General features: G+C 39.3%; 1 protein-coding gene across 2 annotated transcripts in view; it reads left to right on the top strand.

Annotated features, from left to right (window-relative positions):
- Positions 1–18,763, top strand: part of sdk (sidekick cell adhesion molecule) — a 608,204-nt gene that overhangs the window by 481,010 nt on the left and 108,431 nt on the right. The window contains exons 11-14 of one of the 2 annotated variants that reach the window (XM_067157341.2): positions 2,677–2,803; positions 6,146–6,450; positions 9,299–9,472; positions 18,140–18,318. In XM_067157341.2, the coding sequence (XP_067013442.2) occupies positions 2,677–2,803; positions 6,146–6,450; positions 9,299–9,472; positions 18,140–18,318 (785 nt within the window). Of the gene's footprint in view, positions 1–2,676; positions 2,804–6,145; positions 6,451–9,286; positions 9,473–18,139; positions 18,319–18,763 lie in introns of both variants that reach the window. The other variant, XM_067157340.2, reaches the window with a different exon arrangement.

The following is an 18,763-nucleotide window of genomic DNA, read 5'->3' as shown; positions in this document are numbered from 1 at the left end:
GCTGGAAACTGCGCGCGCCAGCAGCCGGTAGCAGCCTGTCCTCGGCGGCCAAGGTCGAGCGAGATTGTCCTTGCCAAGCATAGATAAAGACCTTGTATTTTCCGTTGAGGTTTTGAGTGAATGAGAGTTGCGTGAATGCTGCATGCTTTCTTCGTGATCCCTGGAAAATATGACATCATGTTTTTATTTCTTTGAATGTGTATATTTGCCATTTATGTGATTTAGTTGTGTGTGGTTACGACCCACAGTGTTCCAGTTCTCACATATGGACTCGAAACACGTACAAGGCAGATAGTAAAATCCAGTCAACAGAAATGAAATTCATCAGAACAATGAACCAAACAACCAGGAAGGTCAAGATTAGAAATGAAGCAAACAGGAAGGAGGCTGGCATCAAAATACCTGTTACCGAGTTTTTAGGAAGAGGCAGGCTACAATGGTTTGGAGATATTGTGGGGATGGACGGAACAAGAACAGCAAGGAATTACTTTGACAGAGAAATGAAAGTTGGGAGGCCAATGAATAGATGGAGAGAGACACACTGAAGTCAGAAGTCAGCAAGAGGAATGCTAAGTGGGAGGACATAGAGGAAAAAGAACTGTGCTTTGACGGAAAGAAGTGGCGAGCACTTGTACACCACACCTGGCAAACTGGAGCTGGAATTATGATGATGATGATGATGATAGTATTGAGTTGGGGTGTGATTTTATGGTGATTATTTTCCTCTAATTTGGATGCTTAAAATGGTTTGATTTCGGTTAATATTTCTTGAAGGACAGGCAATGTCGTGCATGTTTCACGCCCTAAAAAAAAAAAAAAAAAAAAAATCACTAAAATTTAACTGTAGCAGATGCAGACACAAGCATCACGGTAGGAACCCGAGAGGCAACCGCACCTGCGTGCACACAGGAGAGGTGAAACGGTGATAACAGTGGTCTTCCAGATGCAAATCAGCTTTGCTGTTGCATTTCTTGCTGTTGTGATGTGCTTCCAGATTTCAGGCCCACAGTTTTCAGTGTTTTTGACTATTTAGATGTTGGTCACATTAATCTTTTAATTACTCTATGATTCCCGTGTTATCGTCTCCATAACACCTATCTGTGTCAGTGCGACGTAAAGCCAATAGAAAAAAAAAAAAAGATTCCCATGTTACACATTTTGCACGTCATGATTTTACTTCTTACATTGAAAACATTGAAACATTGAAGCTTTCTTTCACGTATTCTAAAACATGAGAATGTAAAGTAACCGTGGGTGGTATTGTCTTTAGAAACTGATAAAATGCAAATTTAAAGCTGATTGTAGCAGAGAAAGGAAATGTCACGTGCTCCTATGGTGTGCTCTGAAACTTCGGCCGCACTTTCAGACGAACCTGGAATGATTTTCCAGTTCATTCAGATTGTTATAAGATGTGCCAGGGTTATGAAATGTGTTCAGTTTCATTGAGTTGTAAGGTGGTACCAGCTCAACCTTCTTGTTCTTACAAAGGCGGGAGAGAGGCGACTTGTCAGATTGCGCTGCACAGTGGATGTATTTCCTTCAACTGTACATACATCGTCCCAAGATACTGCTTGTATGTAACAGTGAACGATCAAATATGCGGAAAAGTTCCTAAATAATTTTACACAAAAAAAATTCCTATTTGAAGGAAAGATTCCATGTGTCTTATCCATCAGACCTATTTTTTTGTTGAAAATATCATGATTATGGGGTAATTTGGCTCGTACATTGCCATGCTCAATCGAGAACAACTTTATAATGCAGACACACATCGACTAATGTTTGAAGAGGGTTATGTTGAGTGAGGTCCAAGCTAACTGCCTGACGTCTGCGATCTGTTTCGTTCGACCGCTACGTACCGTTGTCGCCATCCATCGGCAAACGGCGGAAGCAAAGTTGTACACCTTGTAATATAAAAAATCAGACCCCTTGTGATAAAGCGTGGATGACATTTGAGTGAAGAATTACAGAAGAATATTCAACATCTCACAAGATGAGATTTGCCAAGTTCTGCAAACCTGATTAGGGGATGCCAAGAACTACAAGAGATCACTTTGAGTATCTCTCTTAATACCAGTTAGTTTTAGTTTCTTAATTTCACCAGAAATAACTTTATAGCATACAAGTGTTATTCATCACTGAGTAGTGTGCAGATATGGCACACATTTTTCTGGCCAGTGGATGATTGTCAATATGGTAACTTTGTAGGATATGAATTTCATTATGGTCTGTATTGAGCAACATTTGCAATTATAAGAACTGAATAGATTTCCTTCAATTCTTATAATTGTGAATGTGGTAACTTGCCATAGCATTAGCGGTACCACTGCACTGTTTTGGAAAACACACAGAAAGAGAAAAGTGTGTCCAAGAAAAACATGTTGCTCAAACAATAGAAGAATACACTACAAATTTGGAGTTAATGTTGTGGTTTTATATGTGATGATACTTGAAATCATAGGCAAAAGAAAAAATAAAATTAACAAGCAGACATAAATCACAGAGAACAACCAAATTACTGAATATAAAATATTGATCTGTAAACCAGCATATGTGTGTCACTCTTATACGTTCATGGATAATGAATTAAGATTTGTTTAAATTGATCCTGTTGTGGTCCTGATTAATAGAAGTGATATAAGAGAAAAATTGATGGTATGGCTGTTGTTGTTCCAGTTCGAACACAGATCATCCAGCCTCCCGTGGACACCAGAGTTCTCTTGAGTCACACCGCAACACTTCAGTGCAAGGTGTCCAGCGACCCATCGGTCCCGTATACAATCTCCTGGTCACAGAACGGCAGGTGAGTTTTGAGATGCTCTGTCACAGAGCTGTGTGATCTTCAATATGAAAGGAAATGCTATGTACTGCTGCTTTGAGTATTTGACGTCTTGTTTTTAAAAGAAAGACCTTTGAAAACTTTTTGAAATTGTTGGAAGTAACCATCAGTCTGCTCTGATCCTTGCCACACACCTGTGGTCTTCTTCCTAAGACCCCACAGTTACATTTAGCCAACCACCAAACCTCAAAAACATTCTCACTCACTATGAGCCACACTAGCCCCCACTCTAATCTGGTTCTTTATACTGTGCATACAGCCACTGTAAGACCTGCTGAGTACATATACACGGGACCTGAAGCATCAGCAACGAATATTACCCTATATAGGGTTACATGATACTGCACTTCAGTCAGCATCATTTATCAGCTTCGCTGCAGACTCTAATTTCACTAGAAATAATGTTCTACTGGGTGAGTTGGTCGTGAGGTTAGGGGCTACCATCCGGGAGATAGTAGGTTCGAACCTCACTGTCAGCAGCCCTGGTTTTTCATTTTCATTCCAGTCAAAAGTTCGGACTGTACCTTACTTAAGGCCACGGCCGCTTCCTTCCCACTCATAGCCATAAGACGTATATTAAAAACATTTAAAAAATTTATTTGTCTTTAGTAGTGGCAAAGTTAGGACCCAATAGTCCTCTCTTATACTCTCTTATACTTAACCACATCTTTGTACAGAAAATTTGTGTAGAATATTAAATATTTAAAAAAAAACTAATTTGTAACATAAATCTATATACTGTACACATAAAATAAGAGTTTTCTCTGTACTTTGCTGAGAATTTGAAAAGAATGGCATTTCTGTATTGGTCATGTCCACAGTAACAGAGAAATGCACTTTTTACTTTTCCGTAATGTCTGTCTGTCTGTCTGTCTGTCTGTCTGTCTGTCTGTCTGTCTGTCTGTCTGTCTGTCTGTCTGTCTGTCTGCCTGTATGTATGTATGTACACGCATCACTAGAAAACGACTAAAGAGAATTTAATAAAAATCGGTATGCCAAGTCGGGCAATAAGTCGTTACAATCTAAGCCATAAATAATTTTATTCACGCTGATAGAAATGGTAGTTTAGGGGAAGGCCTAAAATTTAATTTCCAAATATTTATGTTATTCATGGTCCTATCGTAATGAAAATCAGTATGCAAAGTCGGGGAATAAGTCGTTACAATCTAGGCTATAAATAATTTTATTCACGCTGAGTGAAATGGTAGTTTAGGGGAAGGCCTAAAATTTAATTCTTAAATATTTACATCATTTATGGTCCTATCTCATTGAAAACTGGTATAGAAAGTCAGAGAATGAGCCACTACAATCTAGGCTATAAATAATTTTATTCACGCTGAATGGAATGGTATTTTAGCGAAAGGCCTAAAATTTAATTCTCAAATATTGGTATTATTAGTGGTCGTGTCGATAAATACTACGTAACCAAAGTTATATAGAATTAAATTTCCGACCATTTATGTCTTATACATTTTTACCGTACCGGCTATGATAACACAGATATTCATGAATTTGTATTTTTGTTGCCAAGTCCATATCGGCGCCGAGCCGCGTGAAAATGGGTTAACATCATTTAATGAAAATCAGTGTGTAGAGTCAGGGAATAAGAAACTACAGTCTAAGCTATAAACACATTTATTCACCCTGGATGAAAACGTAGTTTAGGGGAAGGTGAGTAAAATTTAATTTTTAAATACCTATGTTTTTGGTCCTATCGAAAATTACTACATAACAAATATTACAGAGATTACAATTTTCGATCATTTATGTTTCATTCAGTTTTACCTTACCTACTATGATGAGTGGTATATCAGAGTTGGAAGAAAACTAAATGTGAAGGCCTACAATATCGAAAGCACATAACATTGATCAACAATAACATTACATTGACCATTGTCTTATGCTGCCTTTAACTCCGATAGATGGGATTACTGCTGCGTACTGAGTATAATAGCCTGATTTAATATTGGCGGGAAATAGCCGGGGAGTTAGAAAACTTTCTTCTTTAACATGCCATTCCTCCGGTTCATACATTTTCTGATACAGCCGGTACGTAACACACTGGTTCTTCATAGTATTCCAGCTATTTGATCCCTACTCTGCCGCACTGTTTTGAATGAGCAGTGTGCATACTTAAGGCCGAGGCTGACTTAGTAGTAGTGGTAGTAGTAGTAGTAGTAGTGACTCATTGGGTACTCCTAGGAAACAGATTAGTATAAGATAGTTTTTGCCCTGGGAGTGTCCACTATTCGACCCTCTCCCCAGCGAAAAAAGACGAAGAGTGTTCATGATTCACGGCTGTCTTGCGGCTTGGTCATTCCAGCTCTGGAATTTTGCACTGTTAGATCGGCAGTGTAGTACTGTTCGTTAAAAGCGAGAAAATATGTGGTGTTTCATTTGATCGAGTATTTCACACGAAAGCGTTGCTTTTAACCCTCTACTGCATACTGTTGCCATTAGGCAACAAATAACTTTTCACCTGTACACATGGATAAATATTGTAGACAGAGTGTTAAGCTATTAGCCCCAGTTAAGAATTTGTGGTATATTTAAAACACTGAACGTATGTTGAACATTAAAGCTTGAAATTTTCTTCGCCAAACGAAAACGAAAAATAATTCATGCAGTAGAGGGTTAATCACGCGATTCCTACTAAATCATTTTAATGTATGTTAATTTCACTTGCGAAAACCACAAAGACAGTCTTTTTGAGGATGTATAACGGCAGGTGGAGAGTGAGCGTCTACCATTATAATGAAAACTCCTCAACCTGATTGTGACTCATAGTATGCAAGCGGGGTCTACCATTACAGTGAAAATTCCCTAACTCAGTCTTCATAAGAAAAGAAGTTTGGTGACTTCCCCGTCGCGTTTCTAGGGTAACGTTCAGAGCTATGTAATTTAAAACTGTACAATCTTGCTCACAACGTGTACACTAAAATTCCGTAGCAAAGCACGGGTGCATCAGCTAGTTAAAATAAATGCAACATAATAATTGTACCAATATGTACACATCATTTGTCAAACTAATAAAAGAAATAATTCAATGAAAAATAAGTTTAAAACACACTCTCTCTCTCTCTCTATATATATATATATGTATATGTGTATGTATATATATATATATATATCTTTTTATTTCTCTCCAGCATTGGTTAAGAGAAGTTATGTGTTGGTGTGACATAAAGCAGATTTTAAAAAAGCTCATTATCTGAGGCCAGGACAGTTACATATGTGTATGTTTCACTTCTATGCCTGTGTTTGGACAATGTGTTGCTCTCATGACATGCCATTTCACTTTCTCAGGAGGATCGTACCCGGCAGCAGTCAACGTATATCTATACGAGAAGACGGCACTTTGGAGATTCAGGCCGTACGAGCTGCCGACGTTGGCGACTACGTGTGTTCCGTTCTTTCTTCCGGCGGTAACGAGACGAGATCGGCTCGCCTTAGCGTCATCGAGCTGCCCTACGCCCCCAATAACGTGCGGGCCGTACGCTTGGAGGCTCCCGAGACCCGACGCATCGTCAACGTCAGCTGGACTCCGGGCTTCGACGGAAACAGCCCCATCCTCAAGTACATCGTGCAGAGGAGAGAAGTGTCTGATTTAGGTAAGAAAATTCTCAAGCTTCTTCAGCATCACTGCACTTTCTTTCTTCTGGTGACGAGTCATTTTATAGTTGGGGAAACTTCCTCCAGGTCTTGTATTATTTTGATCAGTTTATTCTGCATGTTGGGTAGCATGGGACATATCTTCGGAAAGGATTTCATTTTATTTATACAAGTCAGAGATATCACATACAAAAAAAAAAAAGATAAAGAACTAATTTAACTTAAGGAAATAGGTACATACTTTACAGAATCCTTGTAGAAATTTCTTTAAAGAAGTACGTATAACAACTTTCGGCTAGGAATACTATATTGTATTTCCTTTGGAAAAGTCTGAAGTAATGTCTGACCACCATAATATCATTGCATTTCTCGATACCAAATATGGAAGAATAAAACATAACATTCGTTTTGAGTATCTTGGAGAGATCTTTTCCTTTAAAGTACCAGGAAAAGAAACCAGAAATATCAGTCAAAATGCATGGAAACACCGTTTCAGGTCTGTAAGCGTGCTTATACTTGAATGCTTGGCCGTCACTGAGTATTGATCCACACCAGAACTGTACTCTAAATTTGAAAAGCTCTCACTTGTTATGGACATATTTCTTGAATGTCCGGCACCACAATATCTCGCAGAATTCCTGATCTTCTTAAGACTAAATGTACCACTAAATGGGAAAATGCAGTGAAGGAAGATCTGAGACAATGGTTCAAGATGTAAATTAGTTCAGGAGCTGGGGATAAAGGCTCTTTTGGAAAGAGTGGGAAAACGGCCTGACGCAAAGTGATCCAAAGAGCACAGAATTGTGTTCTCCATCGAGTGAAAATTGTGCTCAAAATTGGCCAAAACGTTGTACAGACCACTGTGATGAGCTTGCCGCAAACAACCTTAATCCGGTACTGGGTGATGTTGATGACCTCCAACAGATGAAGCGTGCATGAACTGGGGCATGGATCATGTCACATACAGTTGATTCCGGTGTTGTGACGCATTTCTGTTGCACCCACTCTGAGCCTATTTAGAGCATTCCTATCAGGTGCCATGCTCTCTGATAGCCAAGTGGGAAGGATAATAATGATGCATAAGTAACATTTCCAGTCGTTCAGACTTTTCTGGCAGCGACTAATGAAAATGATCCTCACTCTTTTTTAATTCCCTCGATGATATAGAATTTGTTTCTCGACGCTAGATCGACTTCAGGTCCTCTATTACACTAAATTTATAAGACTTGGCTCTTCACCAAAAGTGCCGAGTGTCCTCTATGAACCATGGAGATGGTTTCTTGGAGTTTCTTTCCTCAACTACTTAACTTATAACAAGACAACGGGAGTTGTTCCATTGAGGAAAAAATGAGGTTGTTCAGACTTGTCGGGAGAGCGGCTCAACTGCAAGACGCGACATGAGAATTGTTCAGCTCATCCCGAACGTTCGTGTAGAATGGCGAAGGCAAAGAAGAAGGATTTTAACTTGCGTGTGTTTGTGACTGTTCGTTCAAAGCTGTAAGAAATTCCCAATTGCTGACAAACATCTTGCAAACATTTCTTAGGAGAATTTTTTTAGACAATGCCTGATGTCATTGAGAACTTCTTCAGTGAGCACGGAGCATTATCTTCTCAAACCCTCCCCATTACGACTTGAAGCTCGTCATCAGGGTGTTTTTCTTGAAATAATCTGACACCACGAGACAACTCTGAATGTACATATAAAGAGTTAATGAGCACTCGTTCTGGAATAGAATACTTACAAGGGAAGGGCGCGTACTGGGGAATCACAGGTCTTACGTAAATTTTACACACACATTAAATGAGCCAAGAAGAACACAATGGCCAAAACTTTTCTTTTGGAAATTAACTCATGCGACCTACAGAAAGTGTTAAAGTTCGCATGTTTGAATTTGTGTGCTTAAGCTATGCTGTACTGTGGCGTCTTGTGGATTCACTCATTGAGGGACCGTGTCACTGATCTTCTTTTCTATTCCGTTAGTAATTGTGTAGCACGTCATGAAAATGATGTAGCGGCGTTAAGAGAAATAACTTAATTCCCAAATTGATTGTGGGTCAGTAAAGGCAATAGAATAAGATTGTTATAGTGAAAATAAAGGTTAATCAGAATAACAAGAGGCTTTACACACGAAAGCAAGTTACTCCTTAAAGCTTCTGCAACAACAATGATGCTCGTGGCAAAACTGTTGAAAGCACACATTGGTTCTACACCAACCACACCTAACAAAGTGAGAATAAGGGCTTTAATATCACATGTTCTATATTTTTGTTCCAACGCATAAATAACTTTGCCTATGTTGATTACCATTATACAAACCAAACACTTGGCCCATGCAACGACTACAGGCATAAGTCTGTGTGGCCTCAAATCAGCTGTTTGAAGTGCGAGTTGCGGGTAGGATGTGGAGTAGCGGCCTGCGTAGCCGAGCGCACTAATTTAAATGTACGAAATTTTACGCTTTCTGTAGGTTGCACAAGTTAATTTCCGAAAGAAGTGTTTTGGCCGTTGTGTTATTCTTGGCTCATTTTACGGGTGTACAAAATTTACGGAAGGTCCTTGATTCCCCAGTACACGCCGTTCCCTTGTTAGGCTTGTTATCAGCTGTAGCTTTCTTAGCACACGTGCACTCACAAGCTTGGGATTCCCAGCCTCGCTGCACGAACGGACTCGTATCCTGCTCACACGCTAAATACCTCAGGAAACAATGTTACTTGAATCTCACAAGTTAGTTGTGGAAGAGCTGGAATATGGGACTGTGCATGGTAGTTGTATCTTGCACCTTCTACTGCATGAACACTAAAGCTTGTCTTTCTTTCTATTTGTGGTGACTCTAGGTCTGATTGCAGAACCGTACCTCAACTGGGTCACTGAGCTGAGTAACGTATCAGCTCAACAGCGCTGGGTGCTCCTCACGAACCTCAAAGCCGCCACGAACTACATGTTCCGTGTGAGCGCCGTCAACAGCGTGGGAGAAGGCTCGGCATCGGACCCCAGCCAAATGGTGGCGCTGCCTCAGGAACGTGAGTATCTAGTGTCTGTTGTTTTCAGAAGCCAGAGCATATGTATTCCGTATATCCACTGTTATAAATTGTTGAGTAGTTACTTTTTCTTCTGCAGGGTATTAATTAAACTCTATTGACAGAATACACATTGGGCATCCAGAAGCAATTATAAGCACTATTCTCCCTAGGACCTTTTTAATGGGCAAACCGCCCTGCCATCTTTACAGACTGGCCGGCTAACACAACCTAGATATATGCTAGTTTGATAACATTAATACGTATTTGAGTCGTTGGGTGCTCCGGATTTAAATGTACAGTAAATACTGTAAAACTGTTTGTTTAATAATCTTCATTATTGTCTGCAAAATTGCATCAATTTCATCAAAGTTTAAATGTGTAAGTGGACCGTCGCGCATGGTCATGCGCGGGCGATGTATGAATTTGTGTGGAATCTCATACGAGCACTCGATTACCCATGACGTTACAAACTCGTACGGCACTCCACAGCAATAAGCACCGGAGTTACATGATTATGAACAAGCAATAAAACACTAGAGGTTTAAAATACTCTGTTACGTCTTGTTCATGATAATAACACTAAAATAGTTTAATTTTGTAGTTAATGTTTACCTGTCTGATATTATTGTTAATGCCCTGAGGGGGATAAATTGACATTTTACCATATTCATTTTTAAGTAGAATTCTCCGCCCTGTTACTCATTCCTGCCACCCACCTGATGAAAATTTCTCGGGAGATTACTGTGTGTGTAATATAATATACTTAAAGTTATGTATAATATAGCCAAATACATTTTAAATACACACAGTGGTCTTTAGAGGGTTTTGAATCTAAAGGACATTCATTCTGCTTTCCCACAATGTTAGGTCATCGGAGGTCAAGGGAGTCTTTAATTTCCTCTTCCTTTCATGGTTCCCGTGATCATTCCTTCTCATTTCAATGGTCATCTATATTCTCAGTCAGTATCAGCTGATGATGATGCGGTGACAACTAACACCACCATCGCCAGTGAACTCATTAAATAATATATCCTCACCAGCAATGTGCGGTGTTTATGGTTGATATTTCTCTTCTCATGGCCGATAGTGTAAAAATGTTTCCAGCATAAATAATCAGAAATACTAGTATCTGTAACGTTTGTTAAGTGCTGTGTTTAGATGGAACATATATTTCCAGAGATATTTGGAAGTTAGTAAAAATGAAGTAATCTTGAATATTTCCGTGATTGTTCCTCGTGGTAAAAATGCGTAGAACACAGCAGATTATGTACAGCTGATATATTTCACATTTCTTTCTTTGGTCCTTTCAATATTTCTTACCAGGTGAAGCAGCTGCCCTTGCCAACATAGTTTTATGCAAACCGCCGTTTTATACACCTCCTGAAAATATCTGTTCTTTCTGTACACACAGTAAAATCTTTGGGCCGTTTGCCGAAACAGTATTTAGACGATGTTTATGGTCAAACAATGTCTAAGTGTGGCTGCTGAATTGCGAAGACATTCTTTAGCACTTAGACACTGTCGATGTTCAACCAGCCATGTGTAAACACTGCCAAGGACACGGCGTCCTGTGGGTCATCTGCTATGATATTGCAGCAGTTCATTTGAAATATACGGGGAGGTACAGTTTAAAATATTATTTTGCTTTTCAAGAGATAACGTATGGGACTTGTTCCTTGAGTGTAGCACAAGGGAGATTCTGGTAAGTGTAAACTTGACTACAATTTTTGGCAACAGATATATTTTATTTTTCTTGGAATAATTTCCATGGAATTTCCCATCGACTACATCCATATCAGGACAAGTTGTTCCAATCGTCAGAGGGCTGTCACATATATCAGCCGGGAGGCATTCAGTTATATTTACTGCCCAGTAAGCACACACAATAGTGACACTACAGCAGATACTTGTCGCCCTAATTCAGAAAAGATTTTGGCAACTATGAGATAGGAAAAGGCAAGGACTGAGAAGGAAGGCCCGTGTTCAGAATAACAGCCGTAGTATTTGCCTGGTGAACGGGAAGAAGTACGAACTATAAGGGCCCATACAACTAATTTGGTTACTCAGCAATACAGTTTCGTCTTCCCTTCACAGGAGTTATTTAGATTACACTCACCATAACAACACTATAATCAAATGTCTTGTACGGTAGCGTGCCACGTTACTCTCGATAATGTTATGAGATTTAATTTTCACCAAAAGCTATATTATCTGTGGACAAGTCATGCTCATGTTTAGCCATATTTGAGTAATGTGTAAAAAGGCGACAACTAACTAACGTTTGGCTCACTCACTGACGAATTTCAATCAATCAATCAATCAATCAATACTGATCTGCATTTAGGGCAGTCGCCCAGGTGGCAGATTCCCTATCTGTTGTTTTCCTAGCCTTTTGCTAAATGATTTCAAAGAAATTGGAAATTTATTGAACGTCTCCCTTGGTAAGTTATTCCAATCCCTAACTCCCCTTCCTATAAATATTTGCCCCAGTTTGTCCTCTTGAATTCCAACTTTATCTTCATATTGTGATCTTTCCTACTTTTATAAATGCCACTCAAACTTATTCGTCTACTAATGTCATTGCACGCCATCTCTCTGCTGACAGCTCAGAACATACCACTTACAAGTGATAAAAATCATTGTTAATCCGTATTGAAGATACTGAATGTAGGATGCTAAATGGTTTATTCTGTCACCCATTCAGCACATATAAATTTTTACATTCAGGAATTGGTTGCAACAACCAAAGAGTTACATGGAAGATACTTCTATTTCCATTTTCAAACCGATATTGAAGCTTAAACGACGTTTAGTTAAACACTGGCCGAACATTGTTTATGCAATGGAGCGTCGTGCTTAACTTAGATGTTGTCTAAGGTTCAAAACTATTCATCGTTTCTGTGGTCGGCCCTTTGTATTTACGGCCTAAAAAAAAAAAAAAAAAAAAAAAAAAAGAGAGAGAGAGAGAGAGAAGTTGATATGTAAATGAAATACTTGGTGAGTATTGCGATTGTGTTAATGCGATATATCAGCTGCAATCTTACATATATTGTGCCGCAGTGCAAGCTGAATGCTACGGTGCGCCAGTCGTACACGTGATGGATTTGACTTAGGTCAGGAATACTGTATTCTTTTATTTTTTATTTATTTACTTTTTATCATCTCTTAATGTACATGAGATATCCTCTTTTGTGGACATTTTTAGTGCATGAAGATGTCATTAGGGTTGGACAAAAACAGGATAGGTAGTGGGAGGAAACAAAATTGCACGCACTGCGGTTAGTTGTGCTAGCACGTGTTTGAAATGATGACCTGCTTGGTTTCTGCACATCTTGACACGCTGCACTGTAGTATAGTGGGTTTTATTGATGTGCAGGATTTGGCAGTTAGGTGTCAGAGGTGCTCTTGGGTGTAAATTGTCTGTTTCAAGTACCTCCACAGGAAGAAGTCTAATGGCATTAAATCCGGTGATGTGGCAGGCCAAGACACAGGTCCTTTCTTCAAACCCATTTTCCTGGATTTGTCTCAATCAGATGGTTATGGATGGAGCTCCACCCTGTTGAAACCACGTCATTAAACATTCTCCCAGCACTACGTCATCCAGCAGAAGTGGGAGTTCTTTATGTAGAAAGTACCTGTTAAATGGCTCTCAAAGAGATAAGGTGATCACACCATACATTTCACTTGATAGGATGCCTCTCACACCCAGTGAGGATTGTAGTGCATGTTGTGGCAGATTTGTTCAAGAACAGGAATGTTGCTGCATTTTTCAGATTTCCTAACAGCGACTGACAGGAATTCATTTAAGGTTCAAAATCCAGCCCAATCCACACTGTCCCCAAGATCATAGGAACTCCTTTCAGTTCTACAGACACCTTCAACCTCAAGACACAAGACACCCAACACCTTGTTCCACACATCTTTCCTAAAAAGTCTTATCACCTTCAAGGAGCGGATGTGAGCCAATCATTTAAGAGAACTTCTGAACCTCTTGAGCCCCTGCAGCACATGAACTCCAATTACAAATGATAGAAAGGATCAAAGTAATGATAAATTAACCCCTTCAGTGGCGGATTCTGGCAGACCTCTTGTGCCAGAAAAGTGAGGTTTTTTGGAGGAAATTACTTATTTTTAGGAAGCAAGGAATGAGTAACAATTATTAAGGGAACACATGAGGCGTATAGTTTCAAACACGACCAAGTCCATCTTTTTCACGTTCTGATGTTTTGACTTCCATGGATTCATCTTTACAAGATGAATACAACGGGAACAAAAGTGGGTTTCAAATCTGGCCAGATCACATTTAAAATTGCAGCAAAGAATGGGGTTTCATATCAAAGTCGGCCAAGTCCCTGTTAACCCGCACGGGCCAATAATCCTGCGCTATCCAGTCACGTGTTTTCTTCCGGTAATATGGCGGCCTGACGTTTGTTCGAGTCACATGTGGTGGTTTTGTTTGCGTGTATTTTAATAAATATTTTATAAATAATAAATATATACATAATTAATTGGTCGTTTTTAATAGTATTCATATTTGCTGTGCAATAAAATGGAGGAATTTAATAAATGCCATATCAGAAAGCAGCAACGTGATCTTTCCACCTTGAAGCGCATGAGGGAAAAACAGCTGAGATGAGTACAATCAACAACGTGTTGTTAGTGGTGATTTAATCAAGGCTCAGTGATATGTTTCGAAGGCGCGATGGTATTGAATAGGTACAATATGAAGAATATACATTGAAGTAGCTACATGAAACCATATATTTGCTAAATATACACTATTTAAATGTTAATTAGCCTCTACATTGGTTACAATATTGGGTAATTTTACACAAACATAATATTTAAAATAATAATCTTTAAAGATTTTTTACTAAATCGTATATCATTTTTAATCATATTTGTTCTAAATAAAGTCAAGATGAACACAGTTGGAAAATAGGCCTAATCTAGATTTCTTTTTTCTTTAGGTGTTAGGCCAAATTTTCTAATCTAAGTTTCAAACATGGTCAAGTCCAAATTTTAAATACATTTTTCAATTAATGTAATACATTTAGACGGTAAAATTTGTACGGTGATGAATGAGAAGCCTCTGCTAAGCAACATAAAGATTAAAATGTCTGAATATATATGAATTAATAACCTAAACGAGTTTTTTGCTTCTCCTGAAAAAAAAACCAGCTCGACGGACTTGGCCATGTTTGAAACTATACGCCTCACATATATTGTTCAAGGTTAATAAAACTTACTTTATTTACACTTTTTTTACAGTAGGTCAGTGATATGGTTTCATAAAATATTGGTGTTTTGAGAATACTGTCCTGTGAGCAACACATTTTTATTTCAGGCTTTTGTATTATTCCCATCAACAACATCAATGCAAAAACTGCCAAATTTCATGAGTTTGTATCTTTCCAAAACTGTGCCCTTGCATGTGGAGACTTTTTTACAAGTTTTTCAATGCACTTTTAGCATACAAATTTTTTTTTGTCACTGTCAAATTTACAACTTCATCCATTAGAAACAGTTCAAACAGTCAATCGCACTCACCTCTGGTAATAATCCAAACCTCACCCCGGGATTTCCTGTAAATGGAATTATGTTAGGTTGCACACTATCCCCAGGCTTACACTTTTTCCACACAAATGTATATTCAAGATCGCCTACCATCACCTTAGCTTCTGATGTAATATCTTCTTCACTTTCACTAGAAATACTAAGAAGGTCATCATCCAGAGAATCAATCAAATTATTATCACTACTGTCAGAAATACTAATGTCATTTAGAGATTCATCTTTGATGTAGTTCCTTATTTTGTCTTCAGACAAACATCTCTTCCGTTTTGCGCTCGCCATTTCTGTTTACCTCGTCAGCTGGCCAGAGATTGTATATGTAAAGTAGAGAAGATAAGGCATATTTTAGGCCAGAGACTTCATGAATACAGCTGGAAACCCTCCCGCCATCTGTTGAGAATGCTGGAAAACATTTTCCAAAGAGATTACAGTACCCGTGCCACTGAAGAGGTTAATTCTTATGTAGAAAGACAGGAACACACAACAGAATAAATGTTAAAAGTTGTTGTCAAATGTTTTCTTTATCAGGTGTTTTCTCAATTTAATTTTTAGTTTTGACAAACTAAGGAACCTAAGAGATTAACTAAATTGAAAGTGAAAAGAAATGACTCCCGCTATAACAGATGTTATCTCGTTATTCAAAATTCATGAAAAGAGGCTTCAGAGGTCATGAAAAATGAAAATATTCAAAGCAATTCAAAGAGTAATGCTGTTGCAAAAAATCACCACCCTTCTTATAATATTAAATGTGGACATTCTGACAGACACAGCGAGCTACTGGGTGGGATCTGTACCATTGGCTGGACAAGTAGTTTGTTTTACAGAGATATAGATGAAGTGTCCCTTTACCTTGTTTGCGTTGTGCTGTTTTTTTTGTGTTTATTACTGTAAGGCAGTATTTATGCTTAAGCTTTGTGCCAGGACTGAGTTAGCACAGTTTTCATGGGGAACTCGGTGTGCTGAAACATTTTGTTCATGTGGATCAGGACAGGGGTATCTCACTGGTTTTCCGGAATGGTATTGTGGACGGATTATGACCTCCCGTCTCTTGACTGTCCACATGGACACTCACTAATTTTTGTCTGTTTACAAGTCTCTGTCTTCCTTAGGGCACAGCAGGCGGTGCAGCCCGTCGCGATACCTGGGGAAGATTAATCCTTACTTTCACTCTCCCAAGTCCAGTCACCTCATACAGCAGCTGGATCTGAACACAGGGCTACGGGCTACTCGACACACAAGGCCTGTTCATGGTTCGACTCCACAGACGGTCCAATAATTCACAGAGTCACATGCAGCGAACAACTTAACAGCAGGACAATACAACAGCGAATATTAACACAGGTCCATTTCTCCTCGCTGACTCATGGCGATCCTCTGTCCACAGAAATTCATAAGCACACAGTTCTCTCAGGTAATACGGTCTTCCGTTCTGTCGTCTTCAGCCCATCTACTCACTGGTCTCTCTGACACCACAACGACAGCTCCTTGTTCAGACCTCGGTGGGACACTAGCGACAGTCTGCACCTATTGTTGTTTATAAGTTTCATTTCCATATTGATAGATATTACTTTACAAAAAACAATATAAATATGAGTCTCCACCTTATCAATACAAAATTAATTTACATTTACCCCTAGGGGTCGAAACTAGTCTTGACTATATTTACCAGCTTAATGTAAATTAATTTTGTATTGATAAGGTGGAGACTCATATTTATATTGTTTTTTGTAAAGTCTGCACCTATGTCGTCCTCAGCCCAGCCACCAACCCCAACGCACTGAGTCTCACACTCACTCCACTTCGGAGTCCAAGACTGACTGTCTGCTGCTAGCCTCCCTTTTTATAGCTTGGGTGATGGGAACCAGAAAATTCACGAGGTGGCTGGAGGCAGAACATTCCTGTTGAATCTCCAAGAAACTCACAGATAAGTCAACCGACGAGAACAATACATGGAAATGCCAGCCATGCCCTCCAGGCCGCCTGGGAGCTTCCCGGACGGCTGATTCACTAGTCCCTTACAAAAAGTACCAAAAAGGCTACCACAGGGCTGGAACGTAACAATGTTATTTGGAGCAACTCCAACACTTTCAAGCACACTAGACATCTTGAGGAGGGAGGTCAAGCCATGATACATGGTCTTCCACAAATCTCATGACATAAATACAGCCTTAGTTGTTAAGTTAAGGACTTGTCATACTCTTCTAAGAGGTGTGTTTTTTCCTCCCTTTGCTGATGGAGGTACTGTCTCTGGTGAGTACCTGAATAGTGCTGTACGAGGACAATCTCCGCAGCTTCTCAATCCCTCTGTTCTCGTCCCCTGAGTCCTGTATTGCTAATCTTGTCCTACACTTAAAATCTGTCAATGCATATTGAAGCTCGCCCCCTTGATGAAGCCGGGAAGCAGAAAGAAGCTCGCTGGTGGGGTCGGAAGAGAGGGATTGAAGGAGTGATAGTGGGTAGTCTTCACAGGACATCCAATCTTTTCACAAAAAGCAAAATGAGAGTGACCCCAGAAATATCTGTGAAGCTGAAGAAAGTTTTGTCTAGCTCCTTGGCTAAATGGCCAGTGTACTGGGTTCCGGGTTCCTTAGCAATCATTAAAGATTTCCAAAATCTCTATGAAAGGTCATCATTCTACAACATGTAATTCACATTTTAAAAAATGTTCACATTAATTTTTTCACATTCTAAAATTTCCAACATTTCAACTTTGTTACACTTTTGTTATTCTTATTCTTCTTAACAGAAATAAGTTCTTGTCCTCTTCCATTAAAATCTTGCTTATCAAATCTTTAAACATGCACGGTTTTATAAAATGTTTTGAACTATAATTAGAGTTGATTTCAGAACTGTTGAATTAACATTGGTGAAGTTTTACTTTAGTGTCGAGAACTGTGAGATGCTGATGTGTAACATCGTGACGAAATTCAGTTAAAATTATTCAAGTAAGAAAATAGGAATGCATTTCATTGCTAACCTGTTCACTGGCTGTTGGTGGTTTTTGCACAGTTGTTTTGAAAACAAACTCTTTATGTGCCTAATTAAGGACTACTAAGCTAAGTTGACTGAGAGGTATTTTACGAATGTTGGCAGCTCCCTCTGGTCCGCCGGTGGGTTTCGTGGGTTCTGCTCGTTCTCAGTCGGAGATCATCACTCAGTGGCAGCCGCCGCAGGAGGAACACAGGAACGGGCAAGTTCTGGGCTACGTCATCAGATATCGTCTGTACGGGTACAGCGACAGCCCGTGGTTCACCCAGAACATCACGAATGAGGTACGTATTGTCAGCTCATTAGCTAGTGCATCCCTACCGATCACTCAGGAATGTATTTACTTATTTGTATCTAAAGCATCACACTATACAATATACATAATAATACTTATATACAATTAAGACAGAGGAGATAAAAGACAAAGATGACAATCTGAGTAACTTTAGCCTAATATTTAGCAATTAAATGGCTTCAGAACTTGCGGACATCAGACCATCAGTGTTACATGGTGCAAGACATAGTCTACATAGGTATAAGTGCTCCGTAGTTTGTTGAACTCCACAGTTGCGAAAGGTTGATGATGTAGTGTAACCCCATTTCTGAAAATTATGCTTTGACCTTGTGACCCCTGTTGTGCACTAATTCCATGCAATTGGGCGTCCCCTGGGCAACGGTAAAACTACCAGCTGATTGTTTCAGTACAATAGTATCCTTTGATGTGAAAGT

Source organism: Anabrus simplex, chromosome 13 (assembly GCF_040414725.1).
Source record: "Anabrus simplex isolate iqAnaSimp1 chromosome 13, ASM4041472v1, whole genome shotgun sequence".
In the NCBI taxonomy this organism is placed as follows: Eukaryota; Metazoa; Arthropoda; class Insecta; order Orthoptera; family Tettigoniidae; genus Anabrus; species Anabrus simplex.
The sequence above is the reverse complement of the archived record's forward strand: the minus strand, read 5'-3'. Positions and strand labels throughout refer to the sequence as shown.